Here is a 12,108-nt window from a genome sequence, read left to right as displayed (position 1 = left end):
TATCTGGGTGTCAGTGAGGGTGGGGGTGTCAGTGAGGGTGGGGGTGTTTGATTGTGGTGTTAATGAGTGGGTTGTCAGTGAGGGTGGGGGTGTTTGATTGTGGTGTTAATGAGTGGGTTGTCAGTGAGTGGGTTGTCAGTGATATCTGGGTGTCAGTGAGGGTGGGGGTGTCAGTGAGGGTGTGGGTGTCAGTGAGGGTGGGGGTGTCAGTGAGGGTGGGGGTGTCAGTGAGGGTGGGGGTGTCAGTGAGGGTGGGGTGTCAGTGAGGGTGGGGGTGTCTGATTGTGGTGTCAGTGAGTGGGTTGTCAGTGATATCTGGGTGTCAGTGAGGGTGGGGGTGTCAGTGATATCTGGGTGTCAGTGAGGGTGGGGGTGTCTGATTGTGGTGTCAGTGAGTGGGTTGTCAGTGATATCTGGGTGTCAGTGAGGGTGGGGGTGTCAGTGATATCTGGGTGTCAGTGAGGGTGGGGGTGTCTGATTGTGGTGTCAATGAGTGGGTTGTCAGTGATATCTGGGTGTCAGTGAGGGTGGGGGTGTCAGTGATATCTGGGTGTCAGTGAGGGTGCGGGTGTCAGTGAGGGTGGGGGTGTCTGATTGTGGTGTCAGTGAGTGGGTTGTCAGTGATATCTGGGTGTCAGTGAGGGTGGGGGTGTCAGTGATATCTGGGTGTCAGTGAGGGTGCGGGTGTCAGTGAGGGTGGGGGTGTCTGATTGTGGTGTCAGTGAGTGGGTTGTCAGTGATATCTGGGTGTCAGTGAGGGTGGGGGTGTCAGTGATATCTGGGTGTCAGTGAGGGTGCGGGTGTCAGTGAGGGTGCGGGTGTCAGTGAGGGTGGGGGTGTCAGTGATATCTGGGTGTCAGTGAGGGTGCGGGTGTCAGTGAGGGTGGGGGTGTCAGTGATATCTGGGTGTCAGTGAGGGTGCGGGTGTCTGATTGTGGTGTCAGTGATATCTGGGTGTCAGTGAGGGTGGGGGTGTCAGTGAGGGTGGGGGTGTCAGTGAGGGTGGGGGTGTCAGTGAGGGTGGGGGTGTCAGTGAGGGTGGGGTGTCAGTGATATCTGGGTGTCAGTGAGGGTGCGGGTGTCAGTGATATCTGGGTGTCAGTGTGGGTGGGGGTGTCAGTGATATCTGGGTGTCAGTGTGGGTGGGGGTGTCAGTGATATCTGGGTGTCAGTGTGGGTGTCAGTGATATCTGGGTGTCAGTGAGGGTGGGGGTGTCGGTGAGGGTGGGGGTGTCGGTGGGGGTGTCAGTGTGGGTGGGGGTGTCAGTGTGGGTGGGGGTGTCAGTGATATCTGGGTGTCAGTGATATCTGGGTGTCAGTGAGGGTGGGGGTGTCAGTGAGGGTGGGGGTGTCAGTGAGGGTGGGGGTGTCAGTGATATCTGGGTGTCAGTGTGGGTGGGGGTGTCAGTGATATCTGGGTGTCAGTGTGGGTGGGGGTGTCAGTGATATCTGGGTGTCAGTGAGGGTGGGGGTGTCAGTGAGGGTGGGGGTGTCAGTGTGGGTGGGGGTGTCAGTGATATCTGGGTGTCAGTGAGGGTGCGGGTGTCAGTGAGGGTGGGGGTGTCAGTGATATCTGGGTGTCAGTGAGGGTGCGGGTGTCAGTGAGGGTGGGGGTGTCAGTGATATCTGGGTGTCAGTGAGGGTGCGGGTGTCTGATTGTGGTGTCAGTGATATCTGGGTGTCAGTGAGGGTGGGGGTGTCAGTGAGGGTGGGGGTGTCAGTGAGGGTGGGGGTGTCAGTGAGGGTGGGGGTGTCAGTGAGGGTGGGGGTGTCAGTGAGGGTGGGGGTGTCAGTGAGGGTGGGGGTGTCAGTGAGGGTGGGGGTGTCAGTGATATCTGGGTGTCAGTGAGGGTGCGGGTGTCAGTGATATCTGGGTGTCAGTGTGGGTGGGGGTGTCAGTGATATCTGGGTGTCAGTGTGGGTGGGGGTGTCAGTGATATCTGGGTGTCAGTGTGGGTGTCAGTGATATCTGGGTGTCAGTGAGGGTGGGGGTGTCGGTGAGGGTGGGGGTGTCGGTGGGGGTGTCAGTGTGGGTGGGGGTGTCAGTGTGGGTGGGGGTGTCAGTGTGGGTGGGGGTGTCAGTGTGGGTGGGGGTGTCAGTGATATCTGGGTGTCAGTGATATCTGGGTGTCAGTGAGGGTGGGGGTGTCAGTGAGGGTGGGGGTGTCAGTGATATCTGGGTGTCAGTGTGGGTGGGGGTGTCAGTGATATCTGGGTGTCAGTGTGGGTGGGGGTGTCAGTGATATCTGGGTGTCAGTGAGGGTGGGGGTGTCAGTGAGGGTGGGGGTGTCAGTGTGGGTGGGGGTGTCAGTGATATCTGGGTGTCAGTGAGGGTGCGGGTGTCAGTGAGGGTGGGGGTGTCAGTGATATCTGGGTGTCAGTGAGGGTGCGGGTGTCTGATTGTGGTGTCAGTGATATCTGGGTGTCAGTGAGGGTGCGGGTGTCTGATTGTGGTGTCAGTGATATCTGGGTGTCAGTGAGGGTGGGGGTGTCAGTGGGGGTGTCAGTGATATCTGGGTGTCAGTGAGGGTCCGGGTGTCAGTGATATCTGGGTGTCAGTGAGGGTGCGGGTGTCAGTGATATCTGGGTGTCAGTGTGGGTGGGGGTGTCAGTGATATCTGGGTGTCAGTGTGGGTGTCAGTGATATCTGGGTGTCAGTGTGGGTGTCAGTGATATCTGGGTGTCAGTGAGGGTGGGGGTGTCGGTGAGGGTGGGGGTGTCGGTGGGGGTGTCAGTGTGGGTGGGGGTGTCAGTGTGGGTGGGGGTGTCAGTGATATCTGGGTGTCAGTGATATCTGGGTGTCAGTGAGGGTGGGGGTGTCAGTGATATCTGGGTGTCAGTGTGGGTGGGGGTGTCAGTGATATCTGGGTGTCAGTGATATCTGGGTGTCAGTGAGGGTGGGGGTGTCAGTGATATCTGGGTGTCAGTGTGGGTGGGGGTGTCAGTGATATCTGGGTGTCAGTGAGGGTGGGGGTGTCAGTGTGGGTGGGGGTGTCAGTGATATCTGGGTGTCAGTGAGGGTGGGGGTGTCAGTGTGGGTGGGGGTGTCAGTGATATCTGGGTGTCAGTGAGGATGGGGCGTTGGGGTGGGGCCGTCAGGGAGGGGTGTGAAGTGGCGGAGCGGGATGACTGAGGGCAGGGCCCGGCCTCGCTTGTGAATGGGAGCAGGTGGGCCGACCGGTCCGCGGAGGATCGAGGCTGAGGGCCGAGGCTGAGGGCAGGGGCCTGTCCCGCGGAGAGGCGCGGCATACGGCAGGGGCTGGCCCTTGGCGGGTGATCGGGGGCGGGACCGGCGGGACGATGTTGAACGGCACCAGCTCCATCGGCCTACGTGAGTATCGGCGCTCCAGGAGCGCGAGGGCGGCGGATCAGGCGTGGGCGCTGCCTCCACGTCTCGGCAGCAAAGTGTTGCAGAGCCTGGCGGGGCCGGGGCCTGAGCCTCAGGCCTCCGCGCCTCCTCGGGCCCGCGGGCAGATGCGGCCGGCAGAGCCGACTCCTACCGCGGGACAGCCCCCTCAGCCCTGGTGCTGCGGATGGGGCTGCCTTCCTTCCGGGGGGTGGCGCTGTGGGAGATCCGCACGGGCCGGAGGGAGCGCCTCACAGCCCTATGCAGCACTGAGGGAGCGCCGCACTGGAAAGGGACAGTACTGAGAATTCCGCAGGGGTCTGGGATCCCCATTCACCTGGGATCCCCATTCACCTGGGATCCCCATTCCAGCTCTCTGGATGCAGAAGATCTCTGTCTGGAAGCGATGCGGAATTCCCCTTGGATCCATCTTCATCTTAAACCCAGGTTACAAACAGAAGACCTTGTCATTCCTTTCATTATGGAACCCTTCTCTGCACAAAACTTCCAGTTTTGAAAGAATGTGATATATTTTGCAAAGATCATTATAGCCCAGTACACACCCATCTGTCTATGGTGTTCTGTTGACCCATGTAAACCTACTCCACAACACTTATTTTGCCCTACCTTTCCCTCTATTTTTCTAACAATCATCGTGAAGGAAGAGTGATGCCGTTCCCAATCTCGTGGTGTCAAACGAGGGGAACAATAAAAACTTGTAAACTTGCAGCCAATGTTTGCAAATATAGGACAAAAAGGCCATGAAAGAAGCGAAATAAATCCAAACCTTTAAATTTACTTCTGTTTCTTGCTTCGGAGGCATGTGGCATTACTAATCCCAACACCACCACCTGTTATAGGGTCAGGCTAATGTGAACTATTTTGTAACCCGCGTAAGAATACACCCTTCTCACTGGAGTGCATCACTGTGGGGCGTATGTATATGTTAGTGTGTGAGCAGTTTCCTGAGATGGTGGAAGGCATCAGTCAGTAAAGTTTCTTTTGTTATTTGAATCTTGCATCTCTAAGTTGTTGAAGAAGTGTCCCAAGTAACACATAGCATGGTGGCAGGGGTATAAGAGAACAAGAATAAAGCCATACAACTGAATGTAAGTGTAAGTCACTGAAATACAGAGGGGAAGAAGAGAAAAAAAATTACTGAAAAAACAATGTGGCTGGAGCAACAGCAGTTCAACCAGTGATGGAGGCCGAAGACATTGTGAATTGTTAAAAAAGTTTCAGTAGAAGTGCAATTTAGCATTCAAAATTTATTTTAAAAATGCAACATGGTTAGTTACATACTTCTCTGGAAGGGGAGCGAGGCCTTGACTTATTTAATAGTTGGAAGCTTACAGAGATGGAGAAAAATGATCCAGAGCAGATATTTACAAAGTTTGCTTCTCACCTTGAACCCAGGTCTAATCATGCTATGAATTTCAAGGCTTAATGCAAGAGATGAACCTGTTGATAACTTCCTCAGAAGACTAAAAAATTGTTGCTGCAAAATGAAGATGTAAGGATATAGCAGAAAGATTAGTTGATTAACTAATATGGGGGAGTGCCCATCCTGAAGTGAAAAAGTCTCTTAGAGGGAAGAATAGCTTGAAGCTGGCCGAAGCTGTAGACACGGCCAGAGCCTTCGAAGCCACAAGGACGCAAATGAATTCCCTATCTATGCAGACCCACCCACAGCAAAGAGAAGGAAAGGTTGATCCTATAAAGAATACAATCAGAAAAGTGCAAACCGCCAGGTCCTGCAGGAAGTGCGGCAGACAACACCTCTTCAATGACCGAAACAAATGTCCCTCATGGGGTTCTGAATGTAGAGCCTCTGGTAAAGCAAACCACTGGGCGAAAATGTGCAAATCTGGTATGAAGAAAACAGTAATACGAGTGAAGAAAAAAGACAAGAAAATCCACCACAGAAAAGGAAACAACAATGGGGACTTCGACACCCAGATACTGGACATAGAATCCATACACCTTCACGAGATGTCGAGTGAGATGAAAGAAGGAAGCAAGTTGCACACAAGGATCCATATACAGAGGACAATCCAAAACAAGCCTACGATATTTAACCTAAAGGTGAAGCTGGATACTGGATCACAAAGCAACATCCTTCCACTCAGACTCTACTGCCAGATGTTCCCAGAGAACATAATAAAAGGGTATTCAAGAGACAGTGCATTGGAAACAGCAAATGTTACATTAATGGACTATGGTGGATTCGTGTTGAAGCAGCTAGGGAGAGTTAAGATCAATGGCTGCCATAAGGGAAAGAACATCCTCTGTACATTCAACGTGGTAGATGCAGACGGACCAGCAATTCTCTGTCTGGATAGCTGCCAGGAGTTGCAGTTGATCTGTCAATTATGAGATCCAGGCGAAGAAGTTATCCAAAAGGATCAACAGAAACACACAACAAAAAGAGGAAATGATTTCCACAGAAGTACCTGCCAGGCCATTTGTCAAAATAGTGAAAGACTTGAGAGCATTATCTATCACCTCAGAAGTGAGAGCTCTCCTTGCTGAACAAGGAATCCCCTAGCAAGTAATATGTGACAATGGAACACAGTTCACATCACAAGAATTCAGAAAGCTGGCTGCAGAGTATGGGTTTGTTATCATGACATCATCCCCATACTACTCCAAATGCCATTGAAAGACAAGTGCAAACTGTGAAACACACACTAGCTCTTCTTACGGGCAACACTTTGAAGGACTGGCGAGAAGTTTCCAGCAGAATTTCTAAATGGAAGGAGATATAAAACAACTCTTCCAAGCACCTACATGTGTACCAGCAACACAGAACCCAACGGTCGCAGCCAAATCCACAAGATTTGCCACCAGTGTGATATCGATAAGAACTATTTAAAAATAGTTGTGTAAATAAACTAGGGTACAAGTTCAGTTTCTTAAGTTGCACTAGAAATAAAGTGATAAAGAACACTAAATTTTTTCTATATCTTGAGAAGGAGGGATATATAGTCAGGAAAATGTGAACTATTTTGTAACCATGAAAGAATATACCCTTTCACTATAGTAACTGTAGTGCACCACTGTGGGGTGTATGGATATGATAGTGTGTGAACAGTTCCCTGAGATGGTGGAAGGCATCAGTAAGTAAAGTTTCTTTTGTTATTTGAATCTTGCATCCCTAAGTTATTTAAGAAGCCTCCCAAGTTACACGGAGACATAACACCACCCATCATCTTACACATGAAACATGCTCTCAATACTTTTTTAAGTGGGGAGGGGCATCATTGTTTCCTGGTGAATATTTATTCCTCACTCATAATCAAAATAAGAATAAGAATTTTTATGCATTACTCCATGTTTATTGTAGAAGCTTGAATGAAAATTGGCTCCTGTGATTACTAAATTAGTGGAGTAATTACATTTTAAAAATATATATCTTGAGCTGCAGAGATCTTGAGATTTTATTTTAAATACCCATGCAAATAAACAGTGCTCTCCATAATGTTTGGAACAAAGACACTTTTTCCTTTATTTGCCCCTTGTGCTCCACAGTTTGTAGTCAAACAATTTACATGTGATTAAAATACATTCCAGGTTTTATTTAAGGGTATTTGTGTTCATTTTGGTTTGACCTTGTCGAAATTACAGCACTGTTTTTGCATAATCCTCTCATTTCAGGGCACCATAATATTTGGGACAAAGCAATGGTGTGTATATTAAAACAGTCATGTTTCGTACTTTGTAGCATGCAATGACTGCGTGAAGTCTGTAATTCATGGTCATCACCAGGTGCTGAGTATCTTCTCTGGTGATGTTCTGCTAGGCCTCGACTGCAGCCATCTTCAGCTCCTGCTTGTTTTGGGTGCTTGTCCCCTTTATTTTCTCCAGCATGGGGCATTCTCAATTGGATTTAGATCAGGTGACTGACTTGGCCATTCAAGAATTTTCTGGTTTTTGTCTTTGAAAAATTCCTTTGTTGCTTTAGCAGTATGAGTGGGATCATTGACTCGCTGTGGAATGAAGAACCATTAAAATGAGTTTGGAGACATTTGCTCCAACTTGAGCAGATAAAATGTTCCTATACAACTCAGAGTTCATTTTGCTACCGACATCAGCTCACCAACATGTTTCACAGATGAGGTGGTATGCTTTGGATTTTTGGCCATCGCTCTGATACAGGTTAATCTTGGTCTCATCTGCCCAGAAGACCTTTTTCCTGAAATCTGCAGGCTCTTTTAAATACTTCTCGGCAAACTAATATGGCCATCCTGTTTCTGTGCTAACTAGTGTTCTGCATCTTGCAGTGCAGCTTCTGTATTTCTGTTCATGAAGTCTTTTGTGGCAGTAGTCAATGTCACATCCACACCAACGTCCTGAAGAGTGTTCTCTTCAATCTTTTTTTATTGGTTTTTATAATAACAACAGTGCAATGAAGAAAAGGGAATGAAACTGAAAATACAATATAACAATGTGTATATAAAACTTCAAACAGTATAAACTCGGTCTCCCCTCTACTGCTCTGAGTGAAGACAGAAATGACATCAAAAATATAGATACATGGGGGGCGTGACAAGATGGCGTAGGGAGCGGATGTGCCTTCCCGGTCTCCCCCAGGCAGTTATATAAATGCCCGTTTTAAGAATTTTTCTTTTCTGTTAAAAGTCTTTGTTTTGTTTATCAATTGTTTTTAGTTTAAAATGGCAACAAAGATTAAGGAAAATAGAGTTCAAATACAGAATAAAACTACACTCTCCGACTTTGGAAGAAACTCGGCCTACTTGCCCAGACAGAACCACGGAGTCAAGGCTGGAATCTTCTTAAGAACGGAGCTCATTAATTGGACTGTCGGATAAGCTGGCCTTGGACACCCCTCTGAAAGATGGTGATGAATATTGATTTGAAATGTTTTATGAAGATAAATTGCAGTAATTGGCATTGGTTGCCCGTGAGTTTTAAAAATCCAGATAACATTAAAGTTTATTAGTGATTTTTTTTGGATGGAATATCGGAATATCTATAAATACAGAACAAAATTACATTCTTTGACTTTGGAAGAAATTTGACCTATTTGCCCAGACAGAGCCAGAGTTGGTGCTGGAATTTTCTCAAGAACAGAACTTATTAAAGTTGATTTCGGACTCCTTTTTGAAAGATGGCGACGAATGTTGATTTGAAATATTTGAAATATTTTCTGAAGATAAACATATATATGGAACTCCTTGACCTGCAATAAGGTTTATCAGTGATTTTTTTTTGGATGGAATATTGGAAGAGTGAATTTATTTTCTGTGAGTATGCATACATTGCAAACAGATTTTAATAGTTTTGAAAAGGTTTTTTTTAAACTAAACAACAAGATCAGTTTAATATTGAGAAAATTGGAAAAAACGGAAACTTTATTAAATTTGGAAACTCAGTAGAAAGAAACTATGAACAAGATTGATGATTTATAAAATTAAAGTTGAAGGAGCAATGTCCAAGAAGAGTTTAAAAATTTTGAATAAGTTTTTCTTGAAAATAAACAATAATTTCAACTTAACATTGAGAAGATTGACAAAGTGGAAAATTTGATATTAAATTGGGAAACATAGAAGAAAGAACTTATGAATAACATTGATGCTTTAGAAGATCAAGACCGAAGGAATTATGTTCAAGAAAATTTTAAAAGATTTGAAAACAATTTTTTTGAAAGTAAGCTACAAATTCAACTTGAGACTGAGAAGAATGGAAGATTTGGTGTTGAACTGGGATGTTCAGAGGTGTTTTAATTCAATGGATGAAATTCAGGAAGACTTGAAAAAAAAAATTAAAAAAAAGCTTTTATTGATTGTAAACAATGTTTAACTCAGTGTTGGGAGGGTGGAAAGGGTGCAAAATTTAATATCAAGTTCGGATTTTCAAAAAAAAGAGTTTATGAATAAGATTGGTTAAATTGATGGACCGGGGTTTTATGGATATAAGAAATGATGATTTTTCGGTTTATACGTGTATTTTGTCTGCCTGGGGGAGGGGGGGGGAGGGGGTGGTACTTCTGCTCCCGAAAGTCATATACCACTTGTGGTTTATACCACACCCATTTGGGTTTTTGGGAATTAACCACCACAAGGTGGTTTCCTAAGGGGTTAGGGGAGGTGGGGGGGGGGGGTGAAAATTTGAAAATTATGTAGTATCTATTATGTAATATTATACTAAGTCAATTTGAAATGAATGTATGGAGATACTATAAATAAATTTCGAAAAAAAAATATAGATACATTTTTAATCTTACCAATTACTGGATGTAATTTCAATATTCTATTGTATATAATTCCAATCCTTTTTGAGAAGATTTCAATTGAAAAATGTTATCAACTAGACATGGTGGATATCCAAATGGAAAGTCTGGAAATATGGTATTTAAGTAATTTGTAATCTGTAAATATCTAAAGAAATGAATATTTGGTAAGTCATATTTACTTGCAAACTGTTCCAAAGATATTAAACAACTGTGGCAGCCCACAATTGCGGAGATCAGGCCGACACATCGCACGGCAGCAGATGGGGACAGAGATTGCCAAAGCGACTCCCAGGACACAAACCGGTGGGGTTAGAGGCTGGGGCAGCATCAGACCAACAGCCCTAAAAGGGCGTTGGTCAAGCTGCCCAGTTAACTCAGCAGAAACAGGCTGGGGAAGAAGGGCCTTCATATGCAAGGCTATTGTTATTCATATGGCTGACTCAGTCAATCAGCAAAATTGGCAGGAATTTGAAAAGTATAAAAGCAGCCTTTCCAGCCCTAAAAAAGCTAATAAAGGAGTGAGCTTAACCTGCCACAGTGTGTGTGTGTGTGTGTGTGTGTGTGTGTGTGTGTGTGTGTTTCTTTGTAGTGTCGGCTACACAACCTTCCTTAAATAAATTTGCTAAATAAATAATACCTTTGATTTTCCATACAGAGAAAGGTTGATCCATTATTGATAGTCGAAAAAAATAATTGAGAAATAGCACGAGATAAAACAAGTTTTTTTTTAAATTTAAAAATTGGAACCAGATTCGCAATGTATGTTTGAGTATTGGATTAGGTATACCTGTATTGATCTTGGAAAAGCTAAATGGAAGAGAGGTACTCAATAAAAAGGGCATTAAATACTGCTGTATAGATATAGTATGTTCATTGAAATTTGGCAATCTTATTTAGATTACTTAAATGCCCAGATTGTATAATTTATTTTGATATTTGTCAATTAGTATACTCTGTGGCGGTACGCCATTAGGCAGGCGAACCGGCCCCGCTTGTCACGCATGCGGTGGGGCAGCCATCCAAAATGGCACCGTTGGGGTTTTCCTCACGACCTTGGCACCGGGCTCAGAAACCTGCGCTTGGGGACCCACGTGACGCCCCAGTGACGTCTGTGCCCCCCAGCATGGTTCTCAGCCAGGTCCGGGCTGGGGGTATAAGACCAGCCAAGCAGCCTGCAATAAATCAGTTTTTGCTCACTGAACTCAACCCGTCAGTTAGCAGGGTAGCCACCGCTACAACTTCTTATTAGAAATGTAATACTTTTAAAATGACGTGACTCTTGAGATGTTGAACCTTGCTCCTGTTGCTTTTTCTTTTCTATTTTCTTTCTTATTTCCCTCTATTCCTTGCTGCCTGTACCCTTTTCTTTCAAATCTGGGAAAGGGGCACTGGGAGAAGAGGGACTCTCCTTTTTTCTCGGACCTTTTTCTATGTTTTTATATTCAATGTATTATTGTTGAGTCCTACATTCTGTATTTTCTTAGAACTTAAATAAAATATTTAAAAAAATTCTGTTGTATAGATTTCAATTCTAAATGTGTCCATAATGGATAATTCAATTTGTCAGAATAAAAAATCCATGAAGAGTGTTTCTCATCTGTTGGACAGGTATTTGGGTTTTTTAAAAATTGTGATGAGAATTCTTCTGTTATCAGCACTGGAGGTCTTCCTTGGCCTAACAGTCCCTTTGTGATTACTGAGCTCGCCAGTATGTTCTTTCTTCTTAATGATGTTCCAAACTGTTAATTTTAGTAATCCTAAGGTTTGGTGATGTCTCCTGCCATTTTATTCTTGTTTTTCAGCCTCATAATGGCTTCTTTGACTTTCATTTGGCACAACGGTGGTGTTCATGTTGAAAAATGGCAACCACAGACTTCAAAGGTGATCAAAAGCTTAGAAACAAGCCTATAGCTCTTCCATGAAGCGATTTAACATACTCGAGTCATTTCAAACACCTGTGAAGCCAAATGACCCAAATATTATGGTGTCCTGCAATGGGGGAATTATGGATAAAAAGTGCTGTAATTTCTACATGGTCAAACCAAAATGTTTAATAAAATCTAGAATGTGCACATTAATCAAATGTGTATTGTTTGATTAAAAATTTAAAACTGTGGAGCACAGGGATAAATAAAGGAAAAACATGTCTTTGACCCAAACATTATGGAGGGCACTGATCTGTACTTTTTTATTTGTTTGACCAACTTTTAAACTCTTTTAGGCATTGTAAATTATAGCTGCTCAATTTTCTTTGTGGGTGTTTTCAGAGTCAAACTGACATCCTGCTTGTTGAGGAAGAAATGTGTATCTAAAACTACGCTTGTGTGGAAAAGTGTTGACTTAAACTGAAGACATGCTGCAAATAATGTAAACGTTAAATGCTAGAAACTTTCGACAGGTCAGAGAGCAATGAGTTTAGTAGGTTAATGAAATATCATTAGAGAAGTTAATAGATGTTAAATGCAAAGCCACAGAAAAGAATGAGGGGGGAGGGGTTTGGATAGCT

At 45.0% G+C, this 12,108-nt stretch overlaps 1 protein-coding gene and 1 long non-coding RNA gene across 4 annotated transcripts in view; one reads left to right on the top strand and one right to left on the bottom strand.

Annotated features, from left to right (window-relative positions):
- The window catches only part of LOC138739078 (uncharacterized), a 38,630-nt gene extending 35,069 nt beyond the window's left edge, over window positions 1-3,561 (bottom strand). The window contains exon 1 of the long non-coding RNA XR_011341985.1: window positions 3,332-3,561. This is a non-coding gene — a long non-coding RNA (uncharacterized lncRNA). The remainder of the gene's footprint in view (window positions 1-3,331) is intronic.
- ubac2 (UBA domain containing 2) overlaps window positions 3,105-12,108 on the top strand; it is a 256,211-nt gene continuing 247,207 nt past the window's right edge. For all 3 annotated transcript variants that reach the window (XM_069890517.1, XM_069890516.1, XM_069890515.1), the window contains exon 1: window positions 3,105-3,331. In XM_069890517.1, the coding sequence (XP_069746618.1) occupies window positions 3,301-3,331 (31 nt within the window). In that variant the 5' untranslated portion in view covers window positions 3,105-3,300. The remainder of the gene's footprint in view (window positions 3,332-12,108) is intronic.

The sequence above is a fragment of the Narcine bancroftii genome, chromosome 7 (genome assembly GCF_036971445.1).
Source record: "Narcine bancroftii isolate sNarBan1 chromosome 7, sNarBan1.hap1, whole genome shotgun sequence".
Classification (NCBI taxonomy): Eukaryota; Metazoa; Chordata; class Chondrichthyes; order Torpediniformes; family Narcinidae; genus Narcine; species Narcine bancroftii.
The sequence above is the reverse complement of the archived record's forward strand: the minus strand, read 5'-3'. Positions and strand labels throughout refer to the sequence as shown.